Here is a 24,128-nt window from a genome sequence, read left to right as displayed (position 1 = left end):
AGATGTGTCTGAGGCTCTGGCAAACAGAGCAGGCGGATGGTGGATGGTTGTGGTCTTACATTAGTACAGCACCCCCTCGTGTTCAAAATAGATCGTGCACCATTAAGTTTCCCGTTTTTGTTTTGTTTTGTTTTGTTTTGTTTTGGCACGTCTGTAATGATTTTCGGATGTGTGTGATATGCCAGGTTCTAGAATTATAATTATAAAGTAATTAGCGACTCCTGCTGTGTCTTCATTTATGTTCGGGACAAGCTGTCCACTTCGGGCTGTCCTCACCCCCTTAGTTCAGTTCATCTTCAGCAGAGGACTGTGCATTCCTTTTCACAACAAACACTGGGGCGCAAGGGATTTGGACTGGAGTGAGTGTGTGTTTGTGTGTGTGACAGAGAGAGAGAGAGAAAGAGAGAGAGAGAGATAGACAGTTGAATCACCCCTCATGAGCATCAGCCAAGAGCTGAACAATGAGTCCCCTGTTCAGTTTCTCCCCTACCTGCCCCCCATGGTTTGTCCCAACATGATCTGCTGTAACCAAAAGGGCAGGACAACAGACAGAAGAGGAAGGATAACAGACACAACTGGACCCCAGCACGTTTCATGTTTTCAGATGCTTATTTTAATGAGTTCTGAAATCCCCCTATAATGGTAAGACTTTAGATTAAGCATGGACAAGGAGAGGGGGATGGTGGTGTTTATTGCACAAGAACCCACAGAGTGCCACACACACACACATACACACACTCAAACACACAGCCATGGAGATAAACTGACTTTCATTTGCTATGACAATAACATTTTGTCTCAGTAATCTGGCAGCAGGAAACATAAGCAACAGTAAACACACACAAAAACAAACTTTTTTTTTTTTTTTTTACCAAACCCAGAAATAAAATAAAATCCATCCGTTATTATAACACAACCTTCACAGCAACACATACAGATTCTGACTGCTTTCACATTTACTTGCGATGGCACAAGTACACGCACAACACATGACAACTGGTTATTATAAAAAGAAGAAAAAACTACATGATTGACCGCAGAAATCACTAATAAATACAATTAGAGTTTGGTTAGAGTCAGTGGGATCCAGATGGACAGGCGAGGATAAATCTCTAGTCGCAGTTACCAAACAACAGATCAGCGAAAGGCACATGTGATCGAGGCAGTGACAAAATGATAATAATAAAAAACATTAAAGTAAAAGCAATCCCTGAATGAAAAAAAAATGGCATCAGAACAGAACAGGAATGACCGTGGGTTCTGAATCTGCTGACAACAGCTGGTATGTAGGGAATGTACGTGGAATGGAGGCGATGGAAAACTCTATAATCTCTATATACGGAGGAGTCTCTGTGACGGCTGATCTACACAGAAGACACACAGGCAGGAACCTGGGTTTATGAAATCACCTGAAATACTACTGTAACCGCGATGTACTGCAGCGCTACCATGGCAGGGTAAAGGTCTGAGGTTAGGTCGTCAGTTTGACTCAGTGTTGTCGGATTGTTTCGAGTCACAGTGAAAGACACAGTGAAAGTAAGTTACTAAACCTACCCATGTCCAGTAAAACACGCAAACGTGATTCAAAAAACTTAACACTGCACGAGTCAACAGCAAATGGTCTCTCAACCGCATAGATATTCAACATTCATGCTTTCAATAAATACATCAAAGTATATTACAGTTTCTTCTTAAACTTATAATAATACCACTTGCTCTTCTGTTAATAAGCTCATTAGGCTGCTCTGTCTTGTTTTTCTTACTTTGTACACACCTTCATAGGTATAGTGGGTTTGGCATTTGGCACAGGAAGAAAATATATTAGACTTTACAATAAAACTATAATGTTGTTAGTAAACTAAATTAGAATCTGCATTGTATAAAAATAATTAGCATATCGTAAACTCAAAATCATTGTATTAAAGGCTTAGTAATGGATGTTACTACAGTTCATGTGACTGTAAACTGCAGTCTGGCTCCTCTGGCCTTCAAGCCATTTTAGGCACACAGGAAGAGACAGAGAGCAACACTAACTCAAGAAAATACAGCATGATACCTGCGTACTCGCAGTAAATGTCGTAAAATAGCTGTGGATTACTAAAAATGATAATGGTCCCAGTCTTGTTAGGTGCCTTGGTGCTGAGAATCAATGGAGCTCTACACAAAGCTTTCAAAGACTGAAAGACCAGGTATAGGCCTCACTGAGCCTCTGCTCTCACAATATGTTGAGGGTTAAGAGGCTCACTGTTGCCCTGTGAAGCTCAGTGTTGCTCAGTGTAGCATGTTAAGTTGTGCCAAGACACCGATCCAAGTTTAGCTCTCTGTTCTACCGCCAAAAAGGCCAGGTTTATGTTAAGGAACAGATTTACTGATCTTGGATCTGTGCCCGAGGGCTGGGAAGCAGCAAACTTCTGCTTCCCGCTCTGCTGCAGCATCTCAGTTTGTCTTCCAGACCACATTCAGAGCCTTCACCACCTCCTCGTAGATGATGAAGACGATGGCCACATCCAGACACACACGGCCCAGCCGGGGAACTGTCCCTTTATAGAAACTACAAGAAGAGAGAGAGAGAGAGAGACAGAGAGAAAGAGGTGAATACAGGTCATCAGAAAGGGGCATTTTTTAGTACACAGTTCAGCGAAACATAACCCTAAGATTCATAATTTTATTTTGACAAAACATACTTATATGTCATTCAGTGTGTTCTTCAAAACACAATAAAGAAACAAACTTTGGACTAAACCCAGTAGAAAATCAAAATTTATAAAAAGACTACGTGATTCACTGGAATGTCTTGGTCTTGGCCTTAGTGCCTTAGCCTTGTGCTACAGGGGAGAATGACCTTGTTTTCATTAGCTTTAGACTCCAGAGTGAATAAAAATGCATTGTGAGTTTTGCTTATTGGGCCTGATAACATCTACTGGGGGAACAAATGGTTCATTTCCAGTGGAAGACAGTTTTCAAGTGAAACAGGCTTGACAGCATATCCTATACAGTACTGTTATTATAAGCCTCAAAACTGTAGACCACTAAACAATTACACTAAAGCTTTGATAGCGTTCATTAGGCTACTGTTCACAGATTTAATTTAGTTGTTCACACACTATTTAATCTAAAAACATGTGGCTGGGTGATAATCTATCTATTGAACTGAATGCTCAACACAGAGTGTAGGACATTACTCCCTACTGCAGCAGTGCTTTTTGGAAACAGTTCAGAATAATGAATCTCTTTGGTGCCTCAAGCAGCAGATTTGTTTTGGAAAATGATGCACAGAATGCAATGAAGCACGCTTCTGCTAAAAAGCACAATTTGTAGACTGACAAAGAGATGGTGATGAAAGCCGATGAAAGGGGCCCGGCTGGCTGTGACCAAGCACATAATATTAAATCAGATTATAAACGATAGAGGTGCACTCACGCTGTTACACCCTCATGTCTCAGGATCTTCATTGCACAGTCCAGTGTGCTTTTGTATTTATGAGCCTCCAGACCCTTGGAAAGAGAGCAGATGGTTATTCCTAATCAACATCGACAACGGCAACAGCTTGACAAGTTCTGAAGACACAAGAAAACACCGAATTGTAAACCTGTGCTTTGAAATATCCATAATGGCTATAGCGTATACCTGCATCCTGGTCTTGATGACATCTAATGGGGTGTTTCCAAACACACTGGCAGCTCCAGCTATGGCTCCAAACGTGCCAGTCACCACAGGATTAATAGACTTATTGGTGTCATTACCTGGGGAAAGGACATAAGGTAAGAGTAAGGAAGACAAGTCGGGACACTCCCTGCATGACCAATGCAAAAATCAGTCCTGATGCTAAAAACATCAGCAGGTTGAGTAGCTGGTGAAACCCTGCAGGTGAGTGTTTATGTTTTGTGATAGAACCACTTGTTGCCAGCAGACTGGCAGCTCTTGGCAGCAGCCACAATGTTTGAAAGCAAGTTTTTAAATCACCACTAGAGGTCAGCACTGTAATAAGAACGTAAAGACACTGGTTTTGTTTTGCATGGGGAGAACGTATATCTTTCTGAATCTAACAAAGAGTCTCATTTTAAACAAATTGTCAATGGGCGGAGAAGCATGTAATCCTTCAGTTGAACTTAAAACATGAAGATCAGCAAATTTGGAAATCAGACGGGAACATTGATATGTCCCGACATCAATATCTTCCAGGCTGATATGAATGTGAACATATATTCCTGCAAAAGACAGGATTTATATCTGGTCTGAGTGTGTGTGTTCACTTGTTTCATGTTAAAGACACAACGGATGACAAAATAGTGCACTTTGCATTATTTATTGAGCCCTATCTGACATGCAAACATGCAGACTAGAGCTTAAATAAAGTTCATGAAACTAATTTTAATTGCTGGACAAAATCGTTTGCTCTGTTAAGCTGGTGGGGAGAAAGAGAGCACATTAAGAAAACTACTAGCTACATCTGAATGTGGAGATTTTAAGTGCAGATGAGCACTTGGTATTCCTCTTTAAAGCAGTATGCAAATCAGCTTTTATGCATGCAGACTTGCAGCAGAAGGTCTACTTCCAAAAAAAAAAAAAAAAAAAAAAAAAAAAGGTTATTCACTGGGCTTCATTTTGGTGCTTTTAAGAACATCGTGAACATCAAGATCCACAAGACGGTTCAAATAATCCAATGTGAAAGCTTATTTACAACCATCTCAACACTTTTTTAGCCCCCATGCATTGTTAGTTTCTTGTTTAAGTATCTCCTCTGCTAGTAGAAAGACAAGCAGGCATCAACACACACATACACACTGACCTTTGTACCAGTTCCTCAAAGAGGTCATCACATAAAAGCGAATGGCCTGGTTGGATCCCTGTTTGAGGATGGTGGCTGTGAGGCCCTGGTACGTCCCTCTCAAACCTGGTTCAGTTAGAGAGAGAGAGGACGAATTCATTAGTTTCCGCTCAAATTTAGTACACGTCACTGTTTATGGTAGCCTTTTTAATTCCCAGTGTGCTTTCAGCTGCATTACCCTCTCTAAACACTAGGTGTCAGTTAAAGTCTATGCATTGAGGGCATTATTTACCTTGCTGTCTGATGATCTCTCTGACTCCGTGGAAGAAGCCCCTGTATTTGGGGTTGGCTGACGTCTGGTCATGGATGAATTTAACCTTGGGAGATAAAGCGAGGACAGGATGATCATCAGCTCCAAAACAGAGAGCGAGAGCTTTATTATTGTCACTACTGAGAGAGAAAAAAAAAACACACACACACACAAGGCTGTGATAATGAAAAATGTTTAGTCTCTCTATGTTTCACAGGAAGCATCCTTTCGAATAAAATGTATTTCAGGGAATGCACAGGGTAACATTATGAAACCTTCAAAATAAATAATTCCAGCGACAGACTGACAGCCACCGCTCTAGAAGAAGAAACACCTGCTCAAGTTGAACAGGGTGATCTCTTTTACTGCTCTTTCAATGATGAGCTGAGAGGTGCACTTTATAGTAAAATTACCCCTGCTTATGATAATTTCTTTGATGAAAGTGCTGAGATATTTTTAAGAAGAAGTGAACGTAAAGGCTGGGACAAACGTGAAATGTGAAGTACTTTGTTTGTGCAATACTTGATCTTTAGAGTATCTGCAATACGCAAAATGTAATGTGATATTTCTTGATATTTCTTGTAGGCCCATGCCAGCTGGGAACCCAGAGAGCATGACACTGAACTCAATCAAACAAAATAAAAACATATGAGCACAGATCATTTGGTAACATACCTTGATCGTTTCCATGGGACAGACCACTACGACAGCCTCCATCACGCCGGCCCCCAGCCCACACAGCAGGCCTCTGGTGCTGTCCAGACGGCCAGTCTCATCCCTCGCGTAGTTACTGAGAAATTCAAAGACCCCGAACCTAAAGAGGGAGAACAGAGACAGCAGGGAATTACTGGAAATGTCAACACAGGACTGTCCAGGGCCCTATATGTCACCAAAATCTATGTTTTTATTTATTATTTTTCATTCTTGTTATTGCAATGTACGGCACAAGTGTGTTTGAATAAGAGAGTATTATTTACTGAAGAGATTATGCATTATTTTATTATACAACAGGTATGAATGTTATTCGTCTTTTTATGTTGATGGAACTGAACATAGAGCTGTTTTCAGTTTGCAAAACAAATTACACTGAGGGAATATAGAGCTATTGGAATATAGATGTGCTCCCCTGTAAGTACGTGTATTATACAGTGTTTTTGCAAACAGACATCGGTTTTGTTGCTTTTTCACAATAAATGGACAACAGGAAAATGGACAGGCTGACACCTTTGTAATAGCACAGGTCGTTTCCGCAGAACAGGTCTCTCTGTGATTTACAGCTTCCTATTTCAAAGACCAGTCGTGCATGAAATACCGGCAGCTATAAAAACTCAAACACATCCTCATGAACAGAATCTCAATCTTAATTTTTACCCTGGCATGCTGGGAGAGAGGTACAGTTCAAAAAATATATTGCTGTTTTTCCAGGATTGCACTTCTACACCTGTTGTCGGAGCGTCAGTTTTCTCCAGGGAGGCTGTGAGAGAAAACCGCTGTACAATTCTTTTAGTCACCGAAGCTTGTCTTCAATTAAAGTCTGAGATAATGAGATTGCCTGTGCTCATGATAACACCACTGAAACAGCTAGAGCATATGAAAAAGCACCAAACGGTATGAAATCATTCAAGTTGGGCAAAAAACTACAGAAATCTGGTGGCGTGAGGGACATTTGAGCAGAGATAGAGCCGGTTTCCTCGCAATGACCCACCGAGCACACTGCTGTTCTTGTCGTCCTCATGGAGAAATGAAAGGAGAAGAAATGAAATGAGAGTACGCGTACACCTCAAGGCAAAAAAAAACAATTTTCCTCGAACCTACGTTTTATAGGAGGCCAGTTAGTGGAAGTGCAGAATATGCCACAGGCCTCTATTTTATTGTCCTGCACCCTGTCTCGTTAAGGATGCACCAATAAACTATATAGCGGCTTGGTAACCAACAAGCGCCCAGCAACAGCTGCCATGGAAGCCAGCCTAGGAAGAGAGAGAGAGAAAGTGTGTGTGTGTGTGTGTGTGTGTGTGAGAGAGAGAGAGAGAGAGAGAGAGAGAGAGAGAGAGAGAGTGAGTATTTTAAGTATCACTGCAATCAGAAAATGTGCCAGCGAGTGCTTTCTAAAGAAGGTTATTTATAGATGGAATTGAGTTGTGGTGAAGGCAGGAGGACACTGCACGCTGCGTCCAGAGGAAAGGGCGGGGGAGGACGGACACTTTCTGTTGAGGGATGCTTTGTCTTCCCCTGTGTCTCCGCTACCCAACAGCTGTCTTCACATCTTCACAGAATTCATCTCTTAAGCTGGGAATCTCCTCGCCTCTCCTCGCCTCTCTGTGCCACCTTCTCACCCTCTATCACAAGTTTTTTTTTTTTTCTCTCTCTGCTTATTAACCTCCTTCCACATCTCTTCCTCCGTCTCACACTTCACACAAGTTTGGTATTAGCTTTGAATGACTGCCTCGCCGCAATTAACGGACTTCCGCTGTCAAACAAGAGAAAGCACATATAAAAAATACATCCATTCATCTTTTTATCCACACAAATCCCTGACGACAACTGAGCGTTTGCCTCGAGACTCTCAGTAAAATATCTCTGCCAATGGCAGAATCCAACAGCACCCAAAGAGTAAAAGAATATTTTATAAAAGTGCACTACTTTCCTACAACTGCAAGGAGATGGCAGTGCACTTTATCATTAATCTTAGGAAACAAATACTGCTCATTAAACCCACTGGGGAGATTTACGGTGCTGCCAGGTCCGTTCCCTTACTCCCTACCAATTTAGCAAGTGGACAAAACTTTCTGCTTAGAATATGACACATCACATTTGGACCGACATGCTCAGGCTGGGATGAGTCATAGCGGACAGTGGAGCCGTGCCCAGGCTTCATTAGTGGCTCTTTTCTACAAGGTCAGTCAGCGGGTGAGAAGAGGAGAGGAAGAAGAGAGGAGGAGAAAAGAAAAGAGTGGAGAGAGAGAGAGAGAGGGATGTTCATGTGGATGAAGGGTTGGGGAAAAAGGTCAATGGCTCCATCGTCGGTCCCACTCTTGCCTCTTCAACAACCCCCCACCCAGCTCCTCCAAACGTCCAGCAGATTGTGCGGCGCATGGTGGTGCACAGGCAATCAGTTAATGGAGTGGAGGGAGGAAGGGTCGCTGAGAAGAGGTGGATGATAAAGCCAAGGAGAAATGGTAAGGGGGAGGGGAAGACAGACAGAGGCAATGGAAATAAAAATGGAAAAACAGACTCAGAGGAAGTGGTGGTAACCGGAAAAGTCTCACACAGAGATTCTCCATAAAATCACATCCATCTTTCCCTGCTTCACTGCAAAAATCTTAATGAGTCATTTATTCTTACAGTCAGTGTTAAACTCTTGAAACTGTGAGTCAGCCCTAAAATAATTCCACGTTTCCAGAATTTTCATGAATCAAGTGTTATTTTGTTAATCCCAATGGGCTGTGATTAAGAAATATTTATAAAAAAAAAAAAAAATCCTGAAACAAGTGAGGCTGCATTGGAAGCAGATGGGGCTATCGCATTCCACTTGCAGATTTTTTTCACTTGTTCTGAGAAAAATAAGATTTTAAGACTTAATATGAAACATTATGAGTTGTAAACCGGAGAAACTGTTGCCTTATTCCATCTGAATGTTTCCATCTCTCCACCTCATTTCTTTCCATTTTAATTCACCTCTTTGCTCTGCTAAACAATGGAAATGCATTTGACTCGTGGCTCGCACAAACGGCTCTCAGTGAGCTAAATGTCAGCTACGACACAGCCGCCACCTCTACACTCCTCTGTGACACTTTTCTTCAGCGATAGCCTGCCTGAGGCTGACACACCGACCAGAAACAAAACCCGTTTGACTCCCCACAGGAAGGGTGCTCAAGACTGACTGAGAGACTCTGGATTCATACACACACACACACACACACACACACACACGTATATGACAGAGCACCCACACAAGTCTCTCCCTCTGTACCCCTATTGAGACCCTGCCTGAGGTTGAGTGGCAGCACTGCTCCGCCTGACTGGGCCTGTCTCCCCATCGTACAGACAGGCTGTACCCTCTAGCATAACACACACATGCACATACACACACACACACACACACACACACAAGAGACAGATGAAGAAAGGGTGACACTAGAAGCACCAACCAAGCATACTTTTGTGCAATATGTATTGATGTGTGCGTGCATGCAGATTCGTGTGCACATGTATCCTTTCTGAATATGAGCACACATCTTGGGATAAATGTCGCCGCTGTGAAAGAGTAATATAATTACACAGAAGGCTTGTGCAGCATTTATGCCGTGCATTGTGGGTAATGGGCTAGAATAATTGGAGTGTGGTTCCAGGTAGACGAGCCCAACTGCTTCGTCAGGAAGGCTCAATTTATCCCACTGTTTACTGCTCACAAACAGCTATATGTTTAGTTAACAATTATATTCTGTATACACACACACACACACAAATATATATATATATAGAGAGAGAGAGAGAGAATATAATAGATATGTACAGTATAGAATAAGATGATGAAATGAAAGGTGATGGACTGCAGGAAAATTAAGTCACTGCTGTAAAAAAAAAGTAAAAGGATTCAGCAGGGAAACAGAACATAAGATATATGAAACACAGAATATGGTTGTGTTGTACATATAACAATATACAATGACCAGCAATGCAAAGAGTTGGAAAAGTAAAATGACGAAACAATAACAGTAACTGAATATAATATAAACAGCTGTGGGGTTTGTGTCACCTTATGCTGCTGCAAACGTTTTCAATACATAAAGTGGAAAGGAATGTAGTGAGTATGGGAAATAAATTAGAGGGATGACTAAAATATATGTGATATTTCTTACAGATGTTATTAAAAGTCTTGGTTACCTCCTTATGAATGACTGAATATGAAACATTTGCACTTGATATAGGTTTATATAGACGGGGTGGGAAACATAGCAAAACCATAACGGAAAAATACTCCAGTAAAAGTGCAAGTCCTCTATTCAAAATGGTGCTTAAGTAAAGTATAGTATCAATCAAAAGTAAAATGTGCTTTAGTGTTAAAAGTAAAACTCGTCGTTGTGAAGAATGCGTCCTTTCAGAGTGTTAAAAGACCCTACCGGTGATTCTGTATGTTTAGCACAATGGCTTCAAAATGCATCTACTTCACTTTTCTGCTAATCTTCCCGAAGCAAGCACTGCTTTCCATTCATTCCACTGCAATAGCCATTGCATCCTATTTGCTGTTGTGTATGTAAAACCTTATTCTGCAAAATAACTGGTAACCACCACTGAAAGATAAATGTGGCGCTGTAAAAATGAACGTTATTTCCATCTGAAATGTAGTGGTGGAAAATTCTAAAGTCTCCCAAAATGGAAATACACAATTAAAGAACCAAGGACTAAAAACTATACTTAACTGCATGATTTGCTTAGTTACTTTCCTCCTCTGTTTAAATGTGTGTGTGTGTGTGTGTGTGTGTGTGTGTAACATGGTCGCACAGTATATACATCTCACTAACTGACACACACCAGATCCTCCTCTGTGTTTAAATTCCACGGCTGGCATGGTGAGGTCTTGGGTTTGACAGGATCTTACATGACGAGTGTTTCTAGCGTGACAACTCAGCTCTAGAAGTGCAAACAGCAGCAACTACTTTTTGTGTGGTTTAAAGGTCAAAGGTCACCAGAAAAGTTGTTTTTTCCCCAGTCTGACCGCTCACACAGCTAATTCTCCTCAGCTCCTCGGGCACAAACATGAACATGTCACACACCTGACAGCCGACTTGGGTATGGATCCGTAGAGCAGTGAGCTGAGTCCTCTGTACAGTCCTCTGACACCGTGATGCTGTACCGTCTGCTTCACACAGTCACCTGGAGGAAGACAAAACACATAAAACACGGGACTGCTGAGTGACAGAATGGACAAGAAAAACATCTGTGTGTCCCCAGGAGATCGTTTCCCTCAGAGCTCCATGCTAACTCCTCAGCATATAACCTCGAGGATATTGCTAACTCCCGTGGTCTCAACAGGACAAGGAAGATCCTGTCTGACCCTTCCCACCCTGGGTGGGGCCTCGTCAACCACCTGCCCTCAGGTAAGAGGTACAGCACCATTGCTTGTCGGACAAACCACCTGAGAAACTGTTTTTATCCGTGAGCGATCAGGCTATTGAATAAATATCCCCTCACCATCACTCAGAAACCTCACGTGCAATAAGAACTGAGTAGTGCAATCCTGTATTCTGAATGTAAATGTATGGAGTAGTGCAATCCTGCTGAACGCAAATAAATGTATGGTCTCCTAGCACCTTGTTTTCCCTTTTTAGCCAGTTTTACTGGCTGGATACTCCCAAAATTTTGTTGTGCAATACGTGTACAATGACAATAGCCGATTATCTGCCCAAATGATGTAGTGTGAGGAGTTTACAGACATAATCATGATTGTGAATCCTAAATATCAATCAATTGTATGCGTGCACACAATTAGAATGTAAAAATGAGCTATAAAAATGTAGACTGTACATAATTGTGGGGTTATGTAAATATATGCTCCTGACAATTTCATCATACTGAGTAGACTGCAAAAGTGAAATGAATGGGACAGAAATGGATCACTAACATTTATGTTCTGCCAGTCCTAGAGAGAAGTGCTGCTGGTGACTAGCAGATACTGTAAATGTGTCTCTAAATGGGCTTACCACTGCCCAATGGACGCACTTTTCATTGATACCATATTGTATCGCCACACTGAGGCGGTGATAAGATTTTCTTTTCATAGAGCCGGCCTCAGTGATGGATTAGGAGTGTAATGTATTGCATCACTCTCAGGATCCTCAGTGGAAATTCAGTGCACATTGCAACAGTATATTTCATTCTTTATTGATGACTATAGCCAACTGCTATCGGTCTTTTATAGCCAGAGTGGGCAAATCTTATGTATTTTATCTCTGATCAGCTAGATCTCCAGGAAATTAAACTGGTTTTGATGGCTTCTAAACACCGTCGCCTTGCAAACACACCTGCTTGGTATTTGTGCACTCAAATCAATGGGGCCCTCTAGCAGTGATGATGCTGTTTTTTCATGACGAGATGAGATGACTGGCAAGGACATGGACTCATCATCCATTTAGATCCATTAAGATGAACATAACCCACAGTAAGCAGCCTTATTTAGCACAGCAATGTATTCGCTTGCTTTGTGAGAGAGGCTCAAGGATAATTCTGGTGGCTCTGCTCTCTTCGCTTAATGAGACAGTGGACCAACGGGCCCGTCTCCCAAAAACGCAGTGTATTTCTTGGAGACATCGGCCTAATAATCCATGTTCCGCTAGCCAAATATTCAGCCGAGTAGGAAAAGCAACAGCTGTCTTGAGCGCTCATTAGGATGGTCTCCGATCCTCAAAGCTCCAGCCGAGAGTAACAGATCTTGCATGTGAGTGTGTGTGTGCTACAGAGCCAGAATGTGTGTGTTGGCGCACTTGTTCGCCTGTATGCATGTGTGCATTGGTCTGCTCTAAGTCATACAAACAAGCACACTGACAGCTTGCCAGAATCCCTAATGCACCTGGGGAAGATGGGTAATTAGATAATGAGCTCCTGTGAGAGGCAAGGGAGAGAGACAGACAGGCAGACAGACAGGGTGACAGACCGGATATATAAACATACAGACAGGCAGAGAGATAGACAGATAGACTGATCGACTGCAGGCATCTAGAGGATGTCTCATGCAGCTGTAGAGTGTCACACATGACTATCTGACATGTAATATTTAATAAAAAGGATGATACTGGTCTGACAAACCAATTACTACACGGCCTAACCGTAAGGGGACACCACTGAAGAGCATGCACATACACAAAATACTGACCTATTCCCTTGTATTTGGGGGGGTTGGCCTTCTCATCCAGCTGTAATTGGGTCTTCACATACTCTGTTGGGAAGGTGATGCAGATCTCGATTCCACCTGCAATTCCACCTGGAAACAAAACAGAGAGGGAAATTAAACCACCAAGAATGAGACTATTCTGAGAAGGCATGAATCAAAAGCAAAGTGAGCGTGAATCTTGGATTGATGACTCACTTCTTGGCAAATTGGATAGAAGAATTTTTTTTTTTTTTTTTTGAGTAACAATTCATTTTGATTTGAGTTAACGATTAGATTCAGTAACCTCACACAGCAAACTGATCTCATCAACATCAACCTGAGCGTGACCTGAGGCGACCAAACGGCTACATCAATCAGCGTCCTGTAAGGAGCTACAGGCGTGGTTTAGCGGATGGCAAAACCAAGAGGAGACAGTTCATCACATTTGAGAGCAGAAACAACAGTGGCTACTCTTGACTGCATGCCAAAAAAAAAAAAGTGCAAGTACAGAATTGATAGCAGAAGTCATGCCTTGATGCTTTGATATCACATCATATGGTTTGTTTGTCTGATTGAGTTGGTTAATGATTAGGGATGAGGAAAGAATCAATTCAGTTACCAATCCAGATTTTTTTCTTTGCTGATTTTTATATCGCCATGCTGACCCTGAATCGATGTTTTGCCTTAATATTAAGATATATTTTTATTTTATTTGAGGTGGATATAAATATTGCATATGTTATGACCAAAATAAAGAACTGCATCCTTTGGCATAGTAGGAATCACACAGATTATCACGAGAATTAAAGACGGCAAGAAAAAAAACATGGCACCTGGCAAAAAAAAATAGCAGAGCTCCATGTGTTTGAACCGTGGAATAAAGGTCAAAGTAAATTTGACTGACTTGCTTATAATTGTCATATGATTCAGTTTCTCATACAAAAAATAATCCAAAAACACAAGAAATTGCAATATCATAAGAATCGCAATAATTACACAGTCACAATGTGTATTGAATCATCGCTCACGTATTGAGAATCAAATTGTATCGGGAGATCCCGGCCAATTCCTATCCCAATTAATGATAAACTGTTTATCCAATAACCTGCTATGTATTTTTGTAAATGGGTGTTGCTGCTGCCCCTGTTGTAAACAGCTTGACTCCATCAGTGCCCAGACTGTTTCATGAAGTGAACAACGGGAACCAAATCAGAGTGCAGCTGTGCACGGCTATCAAGTCACTACTTTCAGCCAAAAACAGACAACAGAATAATTTAATGTTTATTTCTTGTAAAAGGGAAGCACTGAATCGACAGAATTTATACTCAATGCATCAACACAATAAATGAGTTGTTAAACCCTAAGCGTCACTGCTAACTTAACAGACTGTCAGGACGCAGCTTACTACATCTACCTGGCTGGGTCTAACTGAGCCTGATTTATTGTCCTGCCCCCCCCCACCCCCTGTGAATCACAAGGAAGTGCTATTACATCATGGATCATTACAATGACTCCACAAATAGCTTTCCACCATAAACGTTAAAACGCTGCCGCCGTGAAAGGAATTGCAATGAGCTGGGTAGAGATGGATCAAAAATATGACCGCCTCTCCCACAGAGAAACTGCACAGAGACTGTTTGAGGAGCGAGAAGCCACTCAGCGGACATAAAAGGGACTGTTTACCCGTACTGTATAATTAGGCCGTGGATACAGAAGTGGAGAGGAAGAAAGAAGGAAGAAAGAAAGTAAGAAAGAAAGAAACCGAATACGTGAATGAGCGACTGTTTGAGAGAGTAACCTGAAAGCCTGCAGAGTCGATGAGGTGAGCAGACGAGGACAAGCGTCTCAAAGTGAGGCTAGCGCACAATACGGTAGAGTCACGAGGGAAGGAGGGACGATAGGGAGAGAGAAGGCTGACGTTAATTAAATTATCTGCTCTGCCAGCAAGATGGGGCTCCATTACCCGGGCCAAGACCCTCCATTAACTCAATGACACAGACACACACATGCACACTCACACACACACACACACACACATACGCACAAAGATAGCAAGGGAGATACACCAATGTCATGTAGACACACACAAATACGCATTGTACGTGCCTGTGAATAAGCAAACAAATTCAATATAAAACCCTTCCTCTGCCATCCATTAATTGAGAGAAACAATCAATGTGTTTCTGTCTCAAGCCTGGAAAGCAGAACAGATTCATAAATAATGCCTAATGCATTAGAAGTCTTTGTAAAAACACATTAAGATCCAGATTGAACCAGCAGTTCCCAGCAAAAAAAAAAAAAAAAGAAAAAGCCCAAGGCGCTCTGTCTCATTGTAAAAATTAAAATGCCTTTATTTCACATGGCCAGTCCTCGTCTGGCCTTCATTAGGGAAGCAGCTCCAGTGGGAAGTTCATGCAAAGAGACAGATGGAGAGTCTTGGATGTCTCTTGTTTTGCTGGAAACTCCTCATTTTGGTATCTTTTATTTCATTCTTTTTGCTGGAAACTCTTTGTTTTGATTGGCTCTAATGTGAAACATGATTCATCATGATGCATGTAATTAAAGACCTCCCAAGCAGCGGCCAGCTCTGACTCTAATGCTACTATGTCATTCAAGCTCTTTGACTTGAAACCACATTGTGCCAAGCCCTTATCACTGCAGCACCGAACAGCAGTGCATTCCCTTGAGATAAACAAATACACTGCATCACCCAAGACAAGCTGTCATGGAAGGATTTTAAGTGGGTGAGGTTAACATACCAGCTTGATGCAGGATATAATTGTCTCCCCCATGCAATGAATGTACATTAGCAACAGCTTCCTCATGTTGAGTTGCAGCCCGCTTTGCACAATCCACATTTCAATTAAAAATCCTTCTCTGACTTCTTGTTTTTATCAGCATCACCTCCTTTACGATTGGCAAACCCTTCATGAGGGAAATCAATGTTTGATAATGACTGTTACCTGGATTCACCCCTCAGTGTATGTTATGAAATAAGTAAAGTATCTTGGTCATTCAGTGTGGCTTCCATCGCTGAATCATGGTGCTCATGTGATTGCACGCAGACACACACACACACACACACACACACACACACACACACACATCTGCAAACTTTGATTACCAGACAAGCTGTTAGCTCTAATTCCTTTAATCCTGGTGGAGTAGTAAGTAAAAGCCGCCCAGCCGGGCTCTAAGAGAAATCACGAGGTTTCCAGCGCCCCATTCCAGCCATCCTGATCTCTACTGGTTCTATGGGTCAGTGTGTCTTGGTGAGGAAGGAACAATAAGCCTCATTCATCTGCCTCACAGCCGAGACAGCACTACATCTGCAACAGCACTGCATGTAAAGGCCAACCAGTAGCTACTAAGAGGCAGTGACTTAGCAACAGACACAGCACACATGATCAATCCTCATCAGACACAGAGCGCCGGCTGAGTCCGGGCAGCTTGTTTGTCTTCTAGTCCATTACTGTAGCCTGCACATACTGACACTGTCGCTTGTAAACACACACGCACACACACATACACAGCACGGCACGGTTAAAGTCAAACCTTAAATGACTCCAGAGCAGCTTCTGGTGTAGATACAAACAGCAAAGTATACCATTAATCTCTATGTTGAGAAGCGCACACTCCTCCCTGTTCTTAATTTTTCTCTCCCCTCGCCTTCCTCCCCCTCCTCAGCCACTCTTCCCCCCAGCGTGTCATAAAATCGATGCATCCACAAAGGTCTTTCACACTTGCTATTACATGCAAAGTGCACAAATCTGTCACTTTACGTGTGAAAACAAAAAATGGCATTTGTTGATATTATACAGAGGCAAATTGGCAATCAAAAATAGCGAGGTGACAGGTAAAAAAAATATATATATACTAAAAAGCTCTTACAAAGACAATATTTGCCTCCCTTCCTGAAAAGTGAAAAAGAATCTGCTTTGTCAAACGTAATTCAATCAGGCTGACTGACTGACTAGCTGGACTGTCTGTTTCCTTCCCTCCTTCTGCTGACACAAGACAGATTTATGGATTAATCAACACCCTTCTGACTTCACAGCTGGGCCCCTTGCTCACATTGCTGCCACTCGATTTACATGTACACACACACACACACACACACACACACACACACGCTGATGTATGCACACACAGATGCATGGCCATTCTCCTTGCAGCTCTGCTCCAAACCAACAAATCTTCCTGGGAGGCAGAGGCGGGGGGGGGGGAGACAGCCAGGTGAGCAGGCAGACAGCCAGACAGACACCGAGAGGGAAGCAAGAAGAGTTTTTGAAACCCTGTCTTGCCTGCTTCAGTGACTCTAATGAGCATCAGGCACATGTGGTCTGCACAGAATGTCCTCTTGGAAATGATAATCTAGTAGTTTAAAAGCAAGAATATGAATATGGCAGGCTTTCTAGATGTGTCTGAAAAACAAGTCTACCCTCAGCACAACTCATTCAGCTTAATTTTCTTCAAAATATACTTCACATTACAAATAGACTTTCTAACATAATGTTCCTAATTTACTAACTTTTAATTTAACAACTTGGCCAGATGTTCCCGCCTGCTGATATACAAAAACTGACAGTACACATTGCAGTAGAAAAAACAATATATCCCAAAGAAAAATCAGTTTCTTTGTATTCTTGTATTGAAATTCCTTCCTGTAAAGCAATATTTAACACAAGCTGATGCAGGCATGAACCAACCAGTTTCAACCAATAATATCATGACATCCACCCATCAATCAATGTTCTACTTTTAGCAGCACAGAGCTAAGATTCACGCCCACGTTTCAACGTTCAAATCAGTTTCCTGCCAACATTACGTCCCACCTGTCCATCCTGTTTCACTCAGAGACACGTCACCACACAGAAGCTAGATACTCCTGAAATGCTGTTTCATCTGGACTCAACCCTTGGCTGGCCATATTAAAATGTTGATTCCCATGGTTTGTCACGTACATAGCACGAGCTTTAGTGATGAGGAACTTCCCTCGCTGCTGCAGCTTCTTGTTAGCCCTCAACAGTCTCACAGGGCATTCATTTTCAGGCAAAAATCATTGTAAATTTCGTTTTTGATAAACAGGGCCGGGGCCATGTTCAAACCTGGGTCACTGCCGCTGCAAGTTATTATTACAACTACTTGACAACCCTATTTGATGATTCCTTTGCTTTTATGTGTAAAAAAAAATTCAGCCAATACATTGTTGTTGAAGGTTTTTGCTCTCAAATATTGATACTGGCACTGGTCTTAAAATGCAGTATCGGCTTGGCTCTAATGTGGAGTTGAACATTTCCTCCTAAACTCATAAAAAAATCAACCAAAACACACAGTGTGTATGTGTTGTGTTCATGCATGCTGGCAATAGGCAGTTTTCCAGCGGAATTTATCCATTATTCATCCAGATGTTCCTTATTTTAGATGATTAGCGCCCTCTTTACAACAGACATTTTCTCCGGAGAGAGGAGAACCTGCAGAAGAGGGGCGGTTGTGTCCATATCCCCAGTCCAAACGGAGAACGTAGCCAGAGGACTGCTGCACTTCAAACATGAGGTAGCCTATTAATAGAGTCATAATATTTCTGTTTGCCTCACGCAAAAGATGAAAAGAATTATTCATCTAACGTCTGGCCTTTTAGGCTTCCTCTGTCCAAAACACCATTCCCTGATGCTGCACACTGATGCTTAATTACAGGATCTTGATTAATTTTACATGGAAGGAGTTTTAGCTGTTTAGAAACCTCCGGTAAACTGACTGTATACAGTAACGTGCATGTTGTTTAAAGGTACATGATGCAAAACTGAAGGTTGATTAAGGTAAGGACTGATTAGACTCAGCTGACAAAAAACATGGAATGACGTGGTGCGAATTAAATAAACTGAATCTTCAGATTTTGTGTTTATTCCACGTTTTTTGTCAGTGGAGGGGCCTCACTTTAATGCACTGTCACATTGCACACTGTAAAAACAGCGTGTACAGTTACAAGCAAATCATCATTACACATTACATTTTTATTACACATTTTAGCTGCCCAGCACAATGGGCTTTCAGGACACTGTATTTATCATTTGCACGATATTTATCATTTGCAAGATATTCATTTCTGCACTGACAAAAGTCACACAATACGATTCATAAGCTCAGATCTGCAGTACACACTACCCTTTGACTTGATGATGAGTCTCCTCTCAAAATATTTTGCCAAAAAGCAAAAATCTCTTTGAAGAGCTCATCAGTCAGGATTCACAAGACCGAAACAAATCGGGGTTTGCATCCTGAATTTTCTCAAATAAAGGCTTCCTTAAGTGACAAAGTGCATTACAATGGAATATAAAAATATAACTGCTTTTATATTTACAGTGCTGTTTGTCTTGTTTTGTTGTATGTGTGTGTGTTTTAAGATTTGATACATCAACAGCTGATAAATACTGAACAGGGATAGGAGGCACTCTGAGCAGAGCCTTGTGATTCCTGATCTGGCCTCTTGGTACCCATGCAGTGTTTGCGAGTAGCAGAACTGAGGCATGCGTGTGTGCGCGCATGTGTGTGTGTGTGTGTGTATGTGTGTGTGTGTGTGTGTCGCGTGGGCTATGAGGAAACAGGGAGTAAGCGCAGACTTTGATGAGCCCTCTGAGCCTGAGAAGAGACAGCCACTCAACAAACCTAACTGGCTGCCTCGAGGAGACAGGAGGAGAGAGAGAGAGACAGAGAGAGACCGAGGAACCAGAACGAGAAAAAGCGAAACCCAGACAAGCCCGTCTCAGCACGACATCCAAATATATTATGAAATCACAACATCACGGCAATTTCCCTCTCCCTCTCCATCCCTCTGTCTGCCTGTCTAACCCTCCTGTCTCCTGGACGGACAGGGTTACGCACGGTTTATAAATGAAAGCCACAACAGTGAAGGAATGCACAAGTACGGACAGCCGGAAAATCAAGACCAGAAACCCATTTGACCTCCCTCGCTGCCTCAGGCCACACTCAGACATGATGATCTCCCTCCATGTCGCAACTACAGTCATGACCACTGGCTCGGCTGAGAGTAGGCCTGAACTGACCAATGGGAGCAGAGCACTTTGGAAATGTGTCCTCAAAGCCATTGTTTAAATGCTTTTAGAGATGCAGGCGCCCTAAGCCCTTGAGCTTTGACCCTCCTTCTTGCTTTGTCTACTCTCTTTTTGCCTGTATCGCTCTCTCTCCACCCTTTCTTCATATAGGCATAATGCTAAATATAACATAAAGCTAAAGAAGCATCGGCATGTCAGAGCGATGGGAGAGGTGTCACTGAGATTTACAAACTTTCACGTTCACTTTTTGAACGGCCGCTTTTTGTTTTGAACCACTAGCTGCACTTTCTGATGGCCAATATCTCAGGTCGGACATAAAGGAACAGTTTGCCTGATTGCGTCTATCGCTGACTCATCCAAGCGAAGCCCTGATCGAAAAGCTACACAAGATTTACTTTCATCAGAGCCAAGAGAATGTGTGGTGGCATATAAAAACACACACACACACACACACACACACACACACAACACACGAACATGCTCACATTTCATTTCCCAACCTCTAGATGACTGTAAGAAATCAATACCTTCTTTGACAGAGAGGCTGGGAGGAGAGTTGAGACAGAGAGAAAGAGAGCGAGCCTGGGGAGAGCGCAATTGTGCCGCTGTTGCAAAACGGGACAGACAGGCTTGGGACGAGTTAAGCGAGACAGAGGGGGGAGGAGGGTGCCACACAGGACAGTATCCAGTCAATCAGGCTACTGGGAGAGATGGGGGAGGGGAGAGGTCACGCTATGGCACCATTTCCATTTCTCAACAGCTGATAGGACGACGTGAGTCAGGAGAAAGGGAGATGGCAAAAGATGAGCTAGTGCTGAAAAAGTTGTTAAGTGGAAAAAATATAAAAGCTTAGAGGTAAATGGAAATCTCTAAAACAGACAAAAGTGTAAGTAATGATAATAGAGGAAAAAAAACGCCTCAGATGTAGTAGATTAGTGAAAGCTTTTTCAAACTGTGTTCAACAGGAGCACATTAGAGACTATAAATCGACTACATTCTTTGTTTGGGATAAACAATATTCTTTTGGTGTATGTTTGACATCAACGTTGCTGAGTCTTAAACATTATTATTGTTAGGGAAACAAGCCACTCTGAGCTTGAACTGTATAATTACAGTTCACTGTATAATTAATGGAGTTAATGTTACAAATATATGCATACATGGCCAGCATACAGAGTCAATGATGCTGGCTGATTAAGCTGCGCACCCAGGAGAGGAGCGACAACATTAATTGTGATTACCTGCACTGATGCATGCAAGCGAACCTAACATGAGATCACAGTATTTACTGTTTAGGTAAACAAGTCGTGCATAATCTTCAGTCAAAGGGATTTCAGAATGATAGCGTGTTACAGCCAAAAGACATGGCTGGCTGAAATCAATAGTGTGGTGCTAAATGTCAGCGTACAGTCCCGGTGTAAGAGCATCTCTGACAGGCTCTTCATCAGCTAGACCTGCTGCATCCTCATCTCAACATGTAAGCAGGGTGGGGTGGGGGGTGTCAAGGCCGGTGCAGCAGCAGGAGAAGAGGATGGGACTTCTGGGCCCTCAGCAGAGGGAAGTCACTGACTCACAGCAAAGACTAAAACAACTATGAATCAGGCACATGAATCAGTATGTCTAAGTACTGCAGCATTATTATTATTATTATTATTTGCTATAATGTATAAATTCTCTAGCCCTTTGTACTGATATCAATTCACTTTATGTTTATGCACTTCATATGATGTTATATTTATATTTTAATGCACTGTTAAACAAGTGTCTTGTAGTAATTCTGTTGTAATAAATATGAATGGGACTTGTGAGCTGTTTTGAGTCAGTCTGACAGCGTGTTTATCATATAAAATGCTGCATAATTAATTAGTCTAGCCAGATGCCATGCAGTAGCTTGTATTTTAAATGGTGTTTATACATTTTCAGTCATTCCTGTTGAGTGTTGCAATGTATCATGATACAAACTGCACTGTGATGGATGTAAAATGATACGGATTTTATCGAGAGGCCACGTCCTGCAGTATAGATACTTCTGAATGCCCAGCACAACATAAGTCGGATTTTGCAAGCTGATAGTTGCATTAATCCCCCCAGTCCTTTGCAATCCTTGACTCTTGGCAGACCACAAACATCCACGGACCTTGTGGGAAGTCACTGCAGCATACTGTCAAGGGAGCGGGTGTCCCCTCCCGCTCAAGGGCCTTTTGCATCATCCCACTCTAACAGCATTATGTAAAGTGCACTGGGGGTGATCTTTAGATTAGAGTGATAGCATCAAGTCAGTGCAGCACTCTAGACGTGGCCATGACATCGTGACGGTGCGGGCTACCTGCTTACAGGAACGGATGACAGAAGAAGAAAAATGCTTTCTTCTTGGTCACTGAGACCTCAAGGCCATTTCAGTTCACGCTTTTACACAGGATCAACAGGGCCAGCTGCATTATTCTGAAGGATCATTAAGTGGATGCTTGTGAGCGTACAATGGAAGCCGTAGTATCCCTGTCAAACTGCTTTTGCTGTTTATGACCAGCCCTTTTTCTAACCAGCTGTTTCACCTGGTCACCGCCTACATCCTTAATTACAAGCCTACGCTTTCTCTCTGCAGCCTGGCTCTGCTAATGTCAGGTTTGCAGAGGCCACAGTGGAAACTTTAACATGTCACTTGAGAGAGAGAAACGCCCAGATTATCCTCGGCTGCCATCCCAGAAAAAGAAGGAAAGAAAAACTCACACACACAAAGCAAAAAGAAAGCACTCCTTTTCCGCCCTTTGGTTGTCTTTACCATCTATGTATCTATACTGTATCTTGAAAATCCACAGAAATTGTATTCCAGAAGAAATGGCTATTACTCATTAGTAATACTAAAGGAAGAGAAGAGAAGAGAAGAGAAGAGAAGAGAAGAGAAGAGAAGAGAAGAGAAGAGATAGAATAAACTACAATAGATAAGAATAGTGTGAATCCCTTTTAAATAAACGGTGGGTTGAGTTAAAGTTTGTACAAGTCTCTAGGGATTTCAGTAGTCCATAATACAGAGTAGTTATTATACACTCTATAATAAATGGCGACCTGTAGGTCACGTTTTTGGAGTTTATCCTTGTTAACACACACTCAAGCGTCGCATAACAGTCTTGATATCTTCAAAGTACAACGCACAGCGCTGAACTCACTCAATATTCATATTTCAATAAGCACCGACAGCGTGTTAGTGTCAGTGCCACTGAACAGCGAGTTACAGTGACCTCACAGCACTTTATGGTAACCTATCCCATCTACCCGTGCTGCTTCAGGTGGGATTTTGTGCACTTTCCCCCTATAATAACCATGTAGCATATGGTTTCAAACTTTTGCTGTCATATTTATAAAGCTCCTTTCTATTTTATTTCCGGATTCGGTAACGGGAGGATACAGCAAAATAAACGGAGACAAAGTATCTGGAAGAATAATACAGCGATGTAACGTTTATGTTCCAAAGCAGTCAGTCCGCTCATGTTTGCTGGTGTCTGATTTAAGCAGGTGTGGTGAAATTATGTGCAACTCGTGTGACAGATGATAAACTTACCTGCTAAAATCGCCTTTCCCGGATGAGTTAATTTCGCTTTCCCCGCCGGCGCCGCTGCCGCCAGACAGCGCGGTCTGTGGAAGGGGCTGACAAATGTGCCTTTTCCTTGCATGATGATGAATGAAAACACTGCAAATCAGCCAAGGTGCCTCCGGTGCGGCGAGTCTGGGCTCAAGTAGGAACAAATTTTCAAGTGGACAAAAGCGCGCAACACATGGACGCCCCGGTGCGCCTCGGCAGACTGGCTGCGTGATGCTGAGCGCTGATGTGTCCGGAAAGCCCGGCGGATCCCCGTGTTGACAGAGGGTGGCTACTGGAACCAGTGGCTGCTCAACTGGCTGGTTATTATACAGCTGGAAGGCGGCAGACTGGCCACTTTTTGTTCCACAACAGAAGGGCGGGGCGCACTATCTCTCTCTCCCTCTTTTCAATTAGCATATGAATTTGCCTCAGCAACAGGAATATAAGGAGTGACGGCCCTGGTATTGAATCCTTTATTTAGAAAATCATAAAGTGTTTTCTCAGCAATACCAAGCAAACCGCGCCCTCCCTGG

The 24,128-nt window shown here is 42.4% G+C and overlaps 1 protein-coding gene across 1 annotated transcript; it reads right to left on the bottom strand.

Annotated features, from left to right (window-relative positions):
* Nucleotides 1-644: 644 nt before the first annotated feature.
* On the bottom strand, nt 645-23,931 carry LOC115365082 (tricarboxylate transport protein B, mitochondrial). The gene is made up of 9 exons (XM_030059833.1): nt 23,575-23,931; nt 12,949-13,056; nt 10,853-10,952; nt 5,754-5,892; nt 5,061-5,145; nt 4,790-4,894; nt 3,628-3,743; nt 3,421-3,494; nt 645-2,551 (listed from the first exon to the last, which is right to left on the bottom strand). The coding sequence occupies exons 1-9, from the start codon at nt 23,684-23,686 to the stop codon at nt 2,437-2,439; spliced, it is 954 nt and encodes a 317-aa protein (XP_029915693.1). The 5' UTR covers nt 23,687-23,931; the 3' UTR covers nt 645-2,436.
* Nucleotides 23,932-24,128: the final 197 nt, after the last annotated feature.

The sequence above is a fragment of the Myripristis murdjan genome, chromosome 9 (genome assembly GCF_902150065.1).
Source record: "Myripristis murdjan chromosome 9, fMyrMur1.1, whole genome shotgun sequence".
NCBI classification, from domain to species: Eukaryota; Metazoa; Chordata; class Actinopteri; order Holocentriformes; family Holocentridae; genus Myripristis; species Myripristis murdjan.
Note: the sequence above shows the minus strand (reverse complement) of the source record. Positions and strands in the feature narration are given on the sequence as shown.

Coding starts and splice junctions, on each gene's coding strand:
- LOC115365082 (XM_030059833.1), bottom strand. CDS start 23,686: ATGCAAGGAAAAGGCACATTTGTCAGCCCCTTCCACAGACCGCGCTGT. Junction 10,953..12,948: donor CCCCAAATACAAGGGAATAG/GTCAGTATTTTG, acceptor GTCTTCCTCCAG/GTGACTGTGTGAAGCAGACG. Junction 4,895..5,060: donor AGAGATCATCAGACAGCAAG/GTAAATAATGCC, acceptor TAACTGAACCAG/GTTTGAGAGGGACGTACCAG.